The following is a 16105-nucleotide window of genomic DNA, read 5'->3' on the forward strand; positions in this document are numbered from 1 at the left end:
AAACCATTGGCCCTTAGCATGAACTCCTTCAGTCATGCCAGTGTACAACCTAGCAAGAATATTACCCCCTGGAATTTACTTCTGTGGCAAATTATACCAAATAACTGCAAAGAATAGCACTTTAATAATTGCCAAGTGTTTCTTGCACCAACTCAGGAGTGGAAGAAGCCAGATTTGACTATGCCACATTCCAGTGAATTCAGCACACAGGTTATATCAGTGAACCAACTGGGAAGCAAATACTAAGCTATCCCTGTAAATGATTCCTTGAACATTACCATTTTGTACTTAGTTATTAAGTTTGGAGAATGAACAGCAACTGCAAAGTATCAAACACTGCAGAGCTTCAATACGAGAGGAAAATTCAGAGAGGCCTCTGCACCCTTGGTAAGAAGACACACAGTACCTATGAAATGCAAGGAAGTCTTAGGTGATATTTAAATCCAAAGAGAGAATAAAATGTGAAAACTGATTCCATATGTCCTTGCTCGGACTGGCTTTTCTCCATCGCCTTCCACAGACTAGAGCCAGAGAAGTATTTAACCCTGGAACAGGCAAGAGCAGTCATCCTCTCACAACTTGTTGGTCTGCTGAAGTGAATATTGTTAGTTTCCCTTCACTGGATACACATCATGTGCTGCTCTAACTCTGTTTATATACTTTATTTCATTTCTTCACGTTAACATGTTAACTTTATACCCTTTTAGAGCTGAGGAAATTGAGAGTCAGTGAGATAAAGTAACTTGTCTGGTGCTACAAAGGTAAAATGTGGCAGACCTGCAATTTTTTTTTTTTTTTTTTTTGGCTGTAGGTTTGGCATGCAGAAGTTCCTGGGCTTGCTGTCACCCTAGTGACAGCAGTGGCAACACTGAATCCTTAAATGCTAGGCCACCAGGGAACTCCAGATCTATAATTTAAGTCTGTCTATAAGTCAAAGCAACCCTAAAAAAACACACTTCTTTCCCATATTAAATAAACTTTTTGAAAGGAAGGTGCTCTCCCAAAAAATATTCATAAGTATTACTATTATTATTTTTTGCTTCTTAGGGCCACACTCACAACATATGGAGGTTACTAGGCTAGGGGTTGAATCAGAGCTACAGCCGCTGACCCACGCCAGAGCCACAGCCACGCAGGATCTGAGCTGTGTCTGTGACCTACAGCACAGCTCATGGCAATGCTGGATCCTTAACCCACTGAGCAAGGCCAGGAATCAAACCCACATTCTCATGGATCCTAGTCGAGTTAGTTAACTGCTAAGTCACGAAGGGATTTTTTTTTTTTTTTTTGGTTGATATTCTGTATCAAGAATATAAAGCTGTCTACAACATAACCACAAAATATCAGTGTCATGAGGGACAGAGAAAGGCAGAGTATTGTTTTCAATCAAAGGGGACTAAAGAGACATACAAATGAATTTAATGAATGATCCTAGACCAGGAAAAAACTGCTATGAAGGATCTGACTAAACCATAGGGTAAAAATGGAATACAGATCACACAGAATATGGAATACTATATAACAGAACTGTATAAAATGCTAAATTTCTTGATTTTGATATGAGATATCCTTGTTATAGGAAATACTCTCTGAAGTATGTGGCAAATGTTAATAAACGGTAAATCTAGGTACCTAGGTATCAGGTGTATGAAAGTTCTTTGTATTATTTCTTGTAACTTTTCCATAAGTTTCAAATTATTTCCAGATAAAAAGGAGGGGGAAAATTGGAATATAAACTCAAAATCTAACGGAAGAGATAAAACTTATTCCTCTACCTTCTTCATATGAAATACTAATGAAATGTTCCTCTTTTACCCAGGTGCCTTCAACTCCCTGATCCTCTTAAGGCTTAACATTTACAGGTGCTTATTTAATTCAACAAGCTTGTATCCACCACCTCTGATGGTGACACAGGCAGAAATTAACCTAGGGGACAGAGCACAAAGCTCTGGTTAAAAAACAAAACAAAAAACCCAAACAACCCTCTGGATTCTCATCTTCCTTGATTACCTAAAGTAATAAGTTTTGTATCATGTAATGTCTCAGAAGAAGCCATTCACAAGATAACTGGGTTGCTTAAAATGATAAAGAAAATTACCGAGGTCCTGGCTATTTAAGTCAACAAACATGTTCTAAGTTCTTATTACATAATGTGTTCTTTAATACAAAGTCCACTTTATCACCAAAATGTTGCTCCTCTTGTTTGACAGAGGTTAAGAAACAATAACTACTCCCTTTTAAATGAAGATTAAGGCTGATTTGAATTGCAAGGCCACATACCTCAGTTTAATGTCTAACAAGCTTAAGCAATTTTAGCTTTGAAAAGATACAGTTTAAATACCAGGTCTAGTGTCAGGTGGCGAGTCCACAACCTAGCCTGAACTCCTTCAGGCTCAATGAAGGATCTAGTCCTGGACTTCCAATGTCACTAAGGACCTAAACCGTGTCTTTTGATACTTTTTAACTCTATTCTTAGAATTTTGATTGTATATAGAATGGGGTCTATAAGACCAAGGGAATACTGTTGAAAGCATCAACATAAAAGTGAAAGAGTATTAATAAAGTTTGTAAACTTTTCTTTCTTTCTTTTTTTTTGGGGGGGGGGGCAAACCCATGGCATATGGAAGTTCCCAGGATAGGGGCCCAGTCAGAGTTGTAGCTGCCAGCCTATGCCACAGTCACAGCAATGTGTGATCTAAACTGCGTCTGCAACCTAGACCACAGCTCAGGGCAATGCTGGATCTTTAACTCACTGCGCAAGGCCAGGGATCAAACCTGTGTCCTCATGGGTACTAGTCAGATCTGTTTCTGCTGAGCCACGAAGGGAATTCCTGTAAACTGTTAAATAATACATATTTAATTATTGTTGGTTGTTCTATAGTGGAATGGAAATCGTCTGGACAGTTCCTCTAAAACTTAGCTCCTCAAATTTGTCCACCAACAGAAATCTAATGGAGAAAAATAATATTCCAAGTGGTCCACAGATCATAAATGTGCAGATTTGTGTGTGCACATAAAAAGAATTACCAATGTGATATTCCATCTCATGGTATACATAGGAAAATCTTCCTTGAAGATTATTTAAGATACTATTACTGGTAGGAGGCAAATTTAAGAGCAGAACCACGTACAATGGCATTCTTCATGGCCCAAAAAACCCCCTCGCAATGAAGAGTGGTTTTCCAGATATTCACGGGAACCTGGATCCTCTAAGAAACCAGTGTTTGAGAGAACTTTAGTAACCAGAAGTGCCGTCCCTCTACACTGATCTTCACTGTGCAAGTTCCTTCTCTTACACAGAGAGGCAGCCTCACAGTTAACTGCTTATATTTCAAGGACTCAAAGTCAATGCTTAGATGACTTACACATAATGAGGACATTAAAATTTTGTTAACTGGACATACCTATGGGAATACACATTTAATTAAGAAAAGTTTTCCATATTTAAGTGGTATAATGGAGATGAATCATTTATTATTTACATTTATTGTGTAATTATTTACATTTATTAACACTGAAATGACAATAGTTTCCATTATCCAAAACATTTAATTAACATTTTAAGTTAGATCATTAATAATTTTTTCTTTCTTTCTTTTTTCTGGAGAGGGAGGCCACACTCACCACATATGGAAGTTCCCAGGGTAGGGGCTGAATCAGCACTGCAGCACTGCAGCTGCTGGCCTACACCACAGCCAGAGCAGGATCTGAGTGGCGTCTGTGACCCACACCACAGCTCACAGCAACTCCAGATCCTTAACCCATAGACTGAGGTCAGGGATCAAACCCACATCCTCATGGATACTAGTTGGATTCGTAACCTGCTCAGCCACAAAGGAAACTCCAATAATTTTTTTTCTTTTTGGCTATGCTCTCAGCATGCACAGGTCGGTGGACCAGGGATTGAATCCATGACAGAGCAGTTACTTTAGCCATAGCAGTGATAATGCTGGATCCTTAACCACTAGGCCCCCTGGGAACACCTTTTTTTTGTTTTAATAACAGATTTTTTTTTTTTCTAAATAGAAAGTGTCAGTAAGTGCTGAATCCAGTCATTGCCTCTTATTTTAATATTTTGCAAGGCTATACCTGACTTTTGGTGGAGCATAGTGACCACATGTTTATATCCTCTCATTTTCTAAACCCCGCTGAAATGTCGGTAAAAATGTACACACAGGAATGTTGTCTATCCATAACATAAACAACCAGGGTGAGAGGAGTGTACTAGTAGACAAGGGATTGTGACAAATTCTGGAAGTCAGAAAATAGATGCAAATGGAGTGACAAGTAAGAGAAGAAGGCCGTGAAACTGCAGCAGAGTTCACAGCCACTCTGCCCTGCAGTCTCAGCAAGGCACTGCATGCAGAGATGACAGGTAAGGACAGCAGCATTCTGGGAAATTAACTAATGGAACTTTAGAAGACTGGGCCAGCTGCCCACTGCTGCCAGCACCCATTCCAAGAATATAAAACCCTTTGTCCCTAGTATAAAAATAGAGAATTGCTATGAAGAAAAACCAAAAAATCTACCTGGGAAGGGTTTCAGCCAAGTGCAGGAGGGGTCCTCAGGAACATAGTCCTTTTGTTTGGGGAAGGGAGTTGCAAGTCTGTGCCCATGCTCCCTGTCCACATACACTAAAGTGAGGGTCACCCACTTCTTAGCCCTGTTCAGAATATAGAGGGCTTGAAGTCAGTCCTTCTATCCAGGGAAAGAAATGGAAAACCCAACCACAAGTAAGTCCATGCCAATTTTCTACAGTAATCAGCCCAGGCTTTTTCATTATTATGAGCAGACAACAAATGCTCAACAGATATTTGGGGAAAATTAAGAGAATAAAAGAATGGGCTCAAGATTAGAAATAATAATAATACAGGGAACAAAGGGTAGTTCTGAGAGATTCTAATACGTAACCCAACAGACATTTGTTAAGTTTTTGTACCTGTTAAACAAAAATAAGCTACTATGATAAAGCAGACATCAGGAACAAGAAAGTTTCTTAGAAATTAAAAATATGATTGAGGATAAGTTCATCAAAAGGTCCTCAAAATAAATTCAAGGATATCTTTCAGGAAGCAAAGGGGAAATCAAAGAGTCAGAAAATATGAGAAAAAACCGAGTCATGGTAGTCCAACGCCAATCAAAAGAAATGCCATAAAAAAATAAGGGGAGGAAATAAAGAAACAACAGAAGAAAACGTTCAAAAGGATATATTTTTAGTTGAGAAGGTTCACCTGATACTGAGCAATGAATAACACAAAATAACTCAGAAAAAGATACAACTTTAACAGATTTCAGAACAGCAAGAGGATGTATTTGAAGCTTTCGGAGAGAGAGAAAAAAAAGATTATCAACGGCCTTTTGCCTCGTTGCAGCTAAGAAAGCAAGATGGGTCACCAGCAGCTCTATAGGAGCCATCCGAGAAAATTCGGTCAGGGTTCTCGCTCTTGCCATGTCTGCTCAAACCTGCACAGTCTGATCCGGAAATATGGCCTCAATATGTGCCGCCAGTACTTCTGCCAGTACGCGAAGGATATTGGCTTCATTGAGTTGGACTAAGCTTCCTTCAATGGGTCATCCGGGACATCTACCTTATGCAGAAACAATGCTGGTTCTTTGTATATAAAATAAAATTTAACCCCTCCCCCCCCAAAAAAAAGATTATCTACGAAAAGAATAAGAATTAGACTGGCATCATGGTTCTGATCAGTGACACTCCTTTCTGGAATGACTGATACCGCTGTGTACACAAAGCAAATGCTTATCCAGGATATTGAACTCATTTGTCTTCTGGATAAAGTCAAACAAGAAAATGAATCTCAAAGTTCCCATTGTGGCTCAGCGGAAACAAACCTGAGTAGCGTCCATGAGGACACAGGTTCAACCCCTGGTCTCACTCAGTGAGTTGAGGATCCAGTAGGTATTGCCATGAGCTGTGGTACAGATTGCTTGGATCTGGTGTTGCTGTGGCTGTGGCATAGGCCATCAGCTACAGCTCCAACTGGACCCCTAACCTGGGAACCTCCATGTGTCGTGTATACGGCCCTTAAAATAAATAAATAAATAAATAAAAAGTGTTGGTAAGGATATGGGGAAATATGACCCCTCATTAAATTTGCTGGTAGGAATGTAAAAGAGTACAGCACTCTGGAAAATAGTTTGGCCCAAGAAAATTAAAACATTAAGTCCACACAAAAATGTCCATAATAGCCAAAAGGAATAAACAACCCCAAATGTCCACCAACTGATGAATGGATAAACAAAATGTGGTATGTGCACACAGTGGTATATTATTCAGCCATAAAAAAGAAAGAAGTACTGATATATTCTACAACATGGAAGAACCTTAAAAACATGCTGTTAAAGCAGTCACAAAAGGCTACATACTGTATGATTCCATTTATATGAAATGTCCAGAGAGAGAGGAATGGGAAGTGACTAATCAATGGGTATGAGATTTCCAGCGAGCTGATGAAATGTCCTGGAATGAGACTGCGGTAATACGTAGCTAAACAATGTAGTTATGCAATGTTGTGAATGTAGTTAATGCCACTAAATCGTACACTTCAAAATGGCAAATCTTATGCTATGTGCATTTTGCCTCAATTAAAAAAAAAAAAGACAAAGATAAAGCACCTACGGTGGTCTTTCACATGATAGTTATTCCATAATCATTGACTTTACTGACAGTGGAACATGGTTTTGGTCAATCCCAGCTTTTAGCGATGCCAGATTTTCCCTAAACGAACATGGCCCTATGGATTTACTAGCATCCTTTAGCTCTTCCACCTGAAGATTAGGCTTAGAAACTATGTTCCCTTCCCACTTAGGCTATATCCCACACCTAGGCTAGAAGCCTTCCAAAGAAGTCCTAACGTGTTTCTTGACAGCCACCAGAAAGGCAAATAGCTTCATTTCATACCAGTCCATCAAAGCTAAGGACTAATGGCAACAAAATGCTGCTGAGAATTAGGTTGGGAGGTGGTAATAAGGAGATATTCGTTTGACTATGAGAAGACAATTACAAATATAAAATGATAGAGCATTACATTAGTCTTAATCATACACTTACTCTAGACTAGTTTCTCAACTTTGGCACTACTGACATTTGGGCAAGGTGGGGAGGTTTTGACCTGTGAATTGTAGGATGTTCAGCAGCATTCCTGCCTCTACCCATTAGACATCAGTAGCATTCCCCAGTCCTGTCAATCAAAAATGCCTCCTGATATTTGGCCACTCAGGGGAAAAACAGTCCTCTTTCAAGAACCACTACTTTAGACTAAAAAATTGAATATCTTATCTAAGATTAATACATAGAAACTGGAGTTCCTGTCATGGCTCGGTGGAAATGAATCTGACTAGTATCCATGTCACAGGTTCAATCCCTGGCCTCGCTCAGTGGGTTAAGGATCTGGTGTTGTCATGAGCTGTGGTGTAGGTCACAGACAAGGCTCGGATCCTTTGTTGCCGTAGCTGTGGTGTAGGCCAGTGGCTACAGCTCCAATTTAACCTCAGGCCTGGGAACCTCCACATGCTGCAGGTGTGGCACTAAAAAGACAAAAAAAAAAGAGAAAAAATACATATAAACTGATGTACCTTAGGGTTATGGATTGTGTTAGGAAATGAGATAGAGGACAAAACAACCTAGACCACCTTGGATTTCTATGGGTCAACCTCCTAAGAGCTAACATGTTTGGGAAAGGGCTGTGGGAAAACTCAGGCAAAGAGAGCTGAAATTTCCAAAGGTATATTTGTAGGACCAGTACAATGACCACTCAAACTAAGGGGACCTGGAGTACGGCAGCAGGCATCTAGTGATAAAATTTTTTTTTGTCTTTTGTCATTTTAGGGCCGTTCCTGGGGCATATGGATGTTCCCAGGCTAGGGGCTGAATCAGAGCTACAGCTGTTGGCCTACACCACAGCCAAGGATCCGAGCCGGAACTTCGACCTACACCATGGCTCATAGCAACGCTGGGTCCTTAACCTACTGTGAGGCCAGGGATTGAACCCATGTCCTCATGGATGCTAGTCGGGTTTGTTAACCACTATGCCATGACGGGAACCCCCTGGTGATAAATTTAAATCCACTGTTCTGCTTATTTAAGTCCTTTATGGGTTAATGATACTCAAAGATGAGTGAGGAAATGGGGTCCTTGCTCTCTGCAAGCCAGATGCCTATGGTATCTGCTCCTGGATAAAGGCAGCTATTCAGACATTGCCAGAAAATAAAGAAAGGAACTGCCTACCTGAGAGTCCCATTCTCTCCTTTGTCCAGGCTGGTGAACCGGCTGTAGAGGCGGGTGATCTGACTGTGGGAAACTAAAGAACACAAAATTAGTCCCAGCTGGAGAGGTTGTCCTCCATTCAAACTGAACCTGAATGTGGCCCTTCAGAAGGCAGCTGCCTTTCTGGTCCCAGTCCACCATTAAATGCCTCAAAGTCAGTAAAGTGGGGTGATGTCTCAACTCTAACTTATCTCTAGAGTGTCAAAGCAGTAAGTTTAAAATATGAAAGGAGTTAGAAAGTAAACTAAAGAGTAAACAAAATTAACTCTCAGGAATGAAGTCTGGGCTTAATTAACCCTGCGTTGGAGTTCTCTTGTGGCACAGCGGGTTAAGGATCTGGTATTGCCACTGCAGTGGCTTGGATTCCTGCCATGGTGTGAGTTTGATCCTTGGCCTGGGAATTTCACAAACTGCAGGTGTCCCCCCCCCCAAAAAAAATGACTGTGTTAAATGTCAGGTAGTTAAGATTTAACAAAACACAGCCAAATTTAGTTTAAAAGGAAATTGTGAAATTTTCACCTTTAAGTGCCCTGACTTAGAGGCTATAAAAATGCATGCTTTGATTAAAAACACATCCCTATTTAAAAAAAACAACAACACATCCCTATTGTTGTAAATCAACTATAATAAAATAAAATAAAAACAAAAACAAACAAAAAACACATCCATATTAACCAGCTTGATGTTTCATGCTGATAACAGCTAGGTAGGTAACTTGTACTGAAATAAAGATTGGGGCATGTGAAATGGTTTATATTTTTAAAATCTGGTTTATTCCTTTTCCAAGCATTAGTGGCTTCATCTTTTCCCTCAGTACTGATCTTTGGGTAAAAGATCACTACAGCCTTGGGTCAGCCTCTGCACTGTGACTGCACAAGCTCTACTGACTTCCAGTGAAGGAATGGGTTCCAAGAAAGGAAATCAGGCAATTTATAAAATGGTCATTTTTTTTTTTTTGTCTTTTGTTGTTGTTGTTGTTACTATTTCTTGGGCCGCTCCCGCGGCATATGGAGGTTCCCAGGCTAGGGGTTGAATCGGAGCTGTAGCCACCGGCCTATGCCTGAGGCACAGCAACGCGGGATCCGAGCTGCGTCTGCAACCTACACCACAGCTCACGGCAACGCCGGATTGTTAACCCACTGAGCAAGGGCAGGGACCGAACCCGCAACCTCATGGTTCCTAGTCGGATTCGTTAACCACTGCGCCACGACGGGAACTCCTATAAAATGGTCATTTTATCATTAGATGACATCTACGAAGAAGCTATTTTGCTCCTCATTTTGGACTAACTCTGGCACAAGCTGACAATTAAAATGAGGTAAAAAATACAGGTAGACAATAAAACTTTGAAAATACAAAAAAAGGAATTTCTGGGAAATAGTCTAGTCTGGCAGATTGGAGGTACAAGCTAAAAAAAAATAATCAAAGGAGAAAAGACAACAGCCAAAAAGGGTGTGGCAAGTGTGGACTCTGTCCTGGGGTGCACCTCAGGGGTAAGAGGTGGCTGAGGGAGTTCTTATGGTTGTCCCCCCACCCCCGCCCCACTCATAAAAAAATCTACCTGCAATTTTAGGAACAATGGGACAAAATAAACAGGGTCATGCACAGGCGAAACAGGAAGTGAGTGGCAGAGCTAGGACAAGAGGACACACCCCAGGCTGGCTCTGTTCTGTCCTCTCTAAGGAGAGCAGAAAGCAGAGGAGATAGAAGAATTCCCAGCCAGGGCAGAGCCAGCAGGGGCCCAAGCACCAAGAAAGCAGCTGTGGACCTTTCTGCCAGCCAGGCCGGTGTAAAGGGTACTGACAGACTCTGATTCCAATCATGTCACCACCACTTACCCATGAGGGGTGAGTGAATGGGTCTATGGAGTGAACTGAGTCCATGAGAGGGAACTGCTTGACAAAGTGTCTGGCCCTTGGGGAGTTCCCATTGCAGCTCAGCAATGGGAATCCAAGTAGTTTGGCACTCCAGGTTAGCTATTATTATCATCATTATCCTTACATCGAGGGCCTACAGGTACATTTTACTGCTATACAGTAATTAACCTCACCTTCCTCCTGATTCTGCCAGCCACAACCATTTTCTTCAGGAACCTGACCAGTCTATCCTGGCTTTGGCCTCAGGCCTCAAAGGCTGCTTTGGAACTAAATTTCTCTTTAGTTTTAACAAAATAAATCAGTTAAAGAATGACTAACTTTCCCAAAAAGATTTTTTGAAAAGACAACATTTGCTCACAGTCCCAACACCACTGTTTAATTTCTTCTTATACAATCTACTATGTTACTTGTGCACTTTACAAAGTCACATAGCTTTTTTTTTTTTTTTTTTTTTTTTTTAATGTAACCAATTCCACTGTAGCTCGTGGAAGTTCTGGGCTAGGGATTAAACCCGTGCCATAGCAGCAACCTAAGCCACTGCAGTGACACTGACAATGCCAGATCCTTAACTTTCTACACCATGAGGGAACTCCATAATAGATCATTTTTCATTTATTAATAGTTTTTCCATATTGCTTTGGAGTCGTTTTTAAGAACTGCCTAATATTTAGTCCACTGGATTAATTTTTAATACTTAGAGTATTATATGTTTCGGGTTACTCTTCTTCAACAAGGAACACATTCAAACTGTATCTCTTTTTTTTTTTCTTTGGGCCGCTCCCGCGGCATATGGAGGTTCCCAGGCTAGGGGTCCAATTGGAGCTGTAGCCACTGGCCTACGCCAGAGCCACAGCAATGCGGGATCCGAGCCTCGTCTGCAACCTACACCACAGCTCACGGCAACGCCGGATCGTTAACCCACTGAGCAAGGGCAGGGACCGAACCCGCAACCTCATGGTTCCTAGTCGGATTCGTTAACCACTGCGCCACGATGGGAACTCCCAAACTGTATTTCTTTTAACACTAGTTTTGTTTTGTTTTGTCTTTGGCCGTGCCTGTGGCTTGTGGAAGTTCTCAGGCTGGGACTGAACCCACATCACAGCAGCAACCTGAACCACAGCAGTGACAATGTTGAATCCTTAACCCTGAGCCACATGAGAATTCCTAGTTTTTTTTTTAATTTGAGAAAATAATCTATGCACATGGTAAAAATGCAAATGGTATAGAAATGTACATAGTGAAAAGCCTAATAACCCAGTTCCCTACTCTCCCTTGCCAGAGGCAAACACTATTGCCAGTTTAGTGTGAATCCTTCTAGAAATTCCACATGTGTATACATAAATATATATAACAATTTATAAAATTTTAAAATTGGAAAAAATGTCTAGCCCAACCTCTTCAACTAGCAAATGACCCATCAGATGTCTTCTAATCTAGAACATCCTCTGGAAGAAATGGACACTGAAACCTTATATTATGATTTCTTTAAGTTCCCTTAGGAAATACTGGGATGGCATTATACCCCATATTTCAGAAAAAGAGATCAGTTTATGGCTGCATGAGTTCATAATTAACCAAGATGTTAAAAATGAATATGTAAATAAGTAGCCAACAACCATAAAATGGCTATCTTCTAGGACAAACTGGGCTATATGGAAATCAGTAAAGAAATGTCCAACCAAATGGCAACTTTTAACACAATCAGTATGGTTACATCTCAATCTGTCTCCTAAATTTCAGAGCTAATGTTATAATGATATTGCTAAAAAGCAAACAGAAGAAGCAGCAGCTGCAGCAGCAGCAAGCAAGCAGGCTTTAATTTAGGTGCTAAATCCATTATGACAAAGAATATAACACAACCTCTAAGATGTAGAGCTCAGAGTAACTTCAAAAAGCAAAAAGGTACTGGAACCGCCACAAATGAAGGCAGGACAAATTTCCAGTAAACTGTTCTCACTAGAAGGCATTAGGCTAGCAGGACAGGTGCCCCAAACTTCCACCATTCTTGGTAATACAAAGTCTCAGGAGTTTACAAGTACTCTCAGAAAAAGCTGTGCATGAAGGCATATCCTGAATGAAGTTACATTTTTTTCCATGTTTGGGCAAGTAATTAGTTTTTACTGTTGAAAGATTACTTAAAAGACCCTGCTAATCTTCCTGAACTAAAACCTTTCTGACTATCCTCAGAGAAAGAAGGCATTTTCAGAGAATTGCCAAGCACCAAGGAGGAAAAACAGTATGAAGAATAAAAATGCAAAGGGAGTAAGAAAAGAGTTATTCTGCCCTTGCCTTTATCCTAAATATATCTTTTTAAAAAATCTTAATGCAGAAGAATGGATTGATAAACTCGATAAATCATATACATGCAACCAGAGGTAATTCTAGATAAAAGATTGAGAAGTTGAAGTCTATACCTCTGCATTCCTCCTGAACACACCTAACCATTTCACATTTCCCCGGGGCAAGAGGACTTCAAGAGCTGGCCTACTCTTTCAAAAAAATCTGTAGATTAAAAGAGACTTAAAAGACATTAAAAAAAAAAAATCTACCTTCTTATAATTGGGAAAATTTGAATATGGACTAAATGACAAATAGTTATAGAATTATAATCAACTTTCTTAGGTGTGATAATTGTATTGTGGTTATGTAGGAAAAAATCCCTATTCTCAGGAGATACACTCAGAAGGATTTAGGGATGGAGAGTTCTGATATCTGCAACTTTCAAATGGTTCATCAAAAGATATACATAAATAGACAAAGCAAACTTAGCAAAGTGGTAACAACTGTTCAATTAACATAGGAGGTACATGGATGTTCATTATACTATTGTAACATCTCTGTATGTTTGAAATTTTTCATCATAAAATGTTGGGGGTTGGTGAAAGTACAGAGTTCTACAAATCACGTAATCTCAAACCAGCTAAAGGTGTTAGTTATGTGTGCGATTCCATTTCATTAAGACCGAGAAGACAGCAGGGTCTCCTGTAACGATAGAACCTTCAGGAACTACGGCAAGGCAGGTGAGGCCCACGAAGGGGTCCTGCATTTTGAGGCAGGAGCAGCCTGACATTGAACTTCCACTTACATTCTAGCCCAGGAAATTATGCTCAAGCAAATTGCCTTTCCCAGGCTTGTGTTCTTTAACTACAGAGAAATTCACCATAATTCTATCACCACTCCACCCTTTCAAACAAACAAAACCTCACCACCCAGGAAAACTTACTTCCCAAACCTGTTCAACACCTTCGCCATACCACATGCCACACACCAGAAGCTAGGGACTAAAAATAAATGAATTGGCTTTTATTACTACTCAGTTGGCATGAATTGTTTCTCACAGGTTATGTGGCTATTTTTTTTAAATGGTTTTAAGTAATTCACTCCAGGTTATTGCCACATAGTTAAGTGAACTAAAAGGTGAAGATTACAGAAACTCCCAAGACACTTGTGACCTTTCCCCTAATGACAACTTTTATTCGAATGACTTTATGGGAATGCTACAGTGTGAAAGAAGGTAAGAGAACAAAGACAATACATCAAATGTTTTACGCCCACACGAAGTGTTTTTGACAGGGTTTGTGTGTGTGGTTTTTCTTTTCTTTTCTTTCTTTCTTTTTTTTTTTTTTTTTTTTTTGTCTTTTTGCTATTTCTTTGGGCCACTTCCGTGGCATATGGAGGTTCCCAGGCTAGGGGTCCAATTGGAGCTGTAGCCGCTGGCCTACGCCAGAGCCACAGCAACGCAGGATCCGAGCCTCGTCTGCAACCTACACCACAGCTCACGGCAACGCCGGATCGTTAACCCACTGAGCAAGGGCAGGGACCGAACCCGCAACCTCATGGTTCCTAGTCGGAATCGTTAACCACTGCGCCATGACGGGAACTCCCTGTTTTTGTTTTCTTTTTAGGGCTGCACCTGTAGCATATGGAAGTTCCTGGGCTAGGGGTGAAATTGGAGCTGCAGCTGCTGGCCTATACCACGGCAACATGGGATTCGAGCCACATCTTTGCTGCAAGGCCAGATCCTTAATCCACTGAGCAAGGCCAGGGATCAAACCCACAACCTCAGAGAGGCTATGTCGGGTCCCTAGCCCACTGAGTCACAACAGGAACTCTTAAGATTACTGCTTTAAGAATCAACTATGCTGATGAGCACTAACTGGATACACTGGTGGCTCAACTTCCAGAGCAGAGGAATAACGGTGTACCAGGCCAGGGGAGGACAAGGGTAGAAGCCACTCGAAATGCCCTAGGTTAATTTATCCAAACATAATCAAATCATGCATGTATTAAGGCCCAATTCCAGTCCTCCTCAGGCCACCTCACAAGAACTCTTCCCTGAATTCTGAATGTGGGTACCACACAATTTCAGGTACCTAACCCTGTGGGCTTATCTCCACAACCAGGTTGTGGGCATCTTATGTCACCATCTGCTTTGAATACCCAGCATGGTACTGAACTAAGACACTGCAAAAATTCAATAAGTAGTTGTTTCATTAGGCTTTCTGACTTAATTCGTACTTTTACACTGGCTGTGGGTGATAATTCCCTCAGCTTGATTTACTTTTCAGCAGCTAGGAAAATAACTGCAGGAGTACTCAGTTCTCACAAGTCACATAGGAAAATAACCCAGACAGAGTTCTATAGGAACAGAGGCCCCTTTCATTTGTTAAAATGTAATAAAACCAGAATGGGATTACTGCTCCCTTCATCTTAAGACAAAAATTGCTTTTTCCACCTTCACTCTGATGCACACTCCCTCATTATATGACTTTTATTTTAAGCACAAACACTTTAACTCTGGTGTCACCTAAGAAAGTAGTTCTCACAGGATTTATCGTTGTGGTACAGCAGAAATGAATCCGACAAGTATCCATAAGGATGCAGGTTCTATCCCTGGCCTTACTTATTGGGTCAGGGACCCAACATTGCTATGAGCTGTGGTGAAGGTCACAGACAAGCCTCGGATCCCGAGTTGCTGTGGCTGTGGCATAGGCTGGCAGCTGTACCTCCAATTTGACCCCTAGCCTGGGAACTTCCATATGCTACAGGTGTGGCCCTAAAATAAATAAATAAATGAAATAAAATAAAGTAGTTCTTATATTTACAAGTGTGGCCAGAGGTCACAGCCACAAAGTGTTAAAATTCTTGCCCATATTTCCACTCTTGGAGTCAGAGTAAGTCATAAAATGACCATAAGGTCAAGTGGCCAAACATACTGCACATTATAAACAGCTAACTATTTTCTGTCATTTGTTCAAAATCATAAAAAGGACTACTTTGGAAGGTGGAGTTCCCATTATGGCTCAGGAGTAATGAGCCTGACTAGTATCCAAGACGATATGAGTTTGATCCCCGGCCTCACTTGGTGGGTTAAGGATCCAGTGTTGCTGTGAGCTGTGGTGTAGGTAGAAAACGTGGCTCAGATCCCTTGTGGCTATGGCTGTGGCATAGGCCAGCAGTTGAAGCTCCAATTTGACCTCTAGACTGGGAACTTCCATATGCCGCAGGTTTGGCCCTAAAAAATAAAATAAATATAATAAAAAGAACTACATTGGAAGGTGGTGAGCTCACCATCCTTAAAGTCATTATGGAGAGACTTAATGACCATGAGTTTGGAGATGCTGAAAGCAGTAAACCAATCTGAGAAGGGATGAGACTAGATAAATAACATCCCTTCCAACTTGAAGATTCTAGAAAGTTAAACAGCATTTAATTTATCTCAGGCCACCACTGCCTGAGTAATTCTGAAGTTACCCAAGCACTCACTATTATCTGCAAATGGACCATTCGGTGACTTACTTGTCATCTCATTATCAAAGACAGGTATCCTAAAACTCAGAACCCAGATGCTTCCACAAATCATGTAAAATACATGAGTCATAATGGATTAGTGAGAAGAGAAAATATCATACGCATTATCGAGGGCCAGCTACACAAATATATG

At 40.8% G+C, this 16105-nt stretch overlaps 1 protein-coding gene and 1 pseudogene across 2 annotated transcripts in view; one reads left to right on the forward strand and one right to left on the reverse strand.

Moving 5' to 3' along the window:
* The window catches only part of CHP1 (calcineurin like EF-hand protein 1), a 38450-nt gene that overhangs the window by 21366 nt on the left and 979 nt on the right, over window positions 1-16105 (reverse strand). The window contains exon 2 of one of the 2 annotated variants that reach the window (XM_013993169.3): window positions 8246-8318. The exons of the other annotated variant lie outside the window; for it this stretch is intronic. Coding sequence (XP_013848623.1) covers window positions 8246-8318 — 73 coding nt within the window. The remainder of the gene's footprint in view (window positions 1-8245; window positions 8319-16105) is intronic. 2 annotated transcript variants of the gene reach the window in all.
* Window positions 5246-5556, forward strand: LOC110261359 (small ribosomal subunit protein uS14 pseudogene; annotated as a pseudogene).

The sequence above is a fragment of the Sus scrofa genome, chromosome 1 (assembly GCF_054392235.1).
Source record: "Sus scrofa isolate SSC_HxYL_T2T_F1_AM1 chromosome 1, Sscrofa_HxYL_maternal_Yorkshire_Landrace_v2.0, whole genome shotgun sequence".
Lineage (NCBI taxonomy): Eukaryota > Metazoa > Chordata > Mammalia > Artiodactyla > Suidae > Sus > Sus scrofa.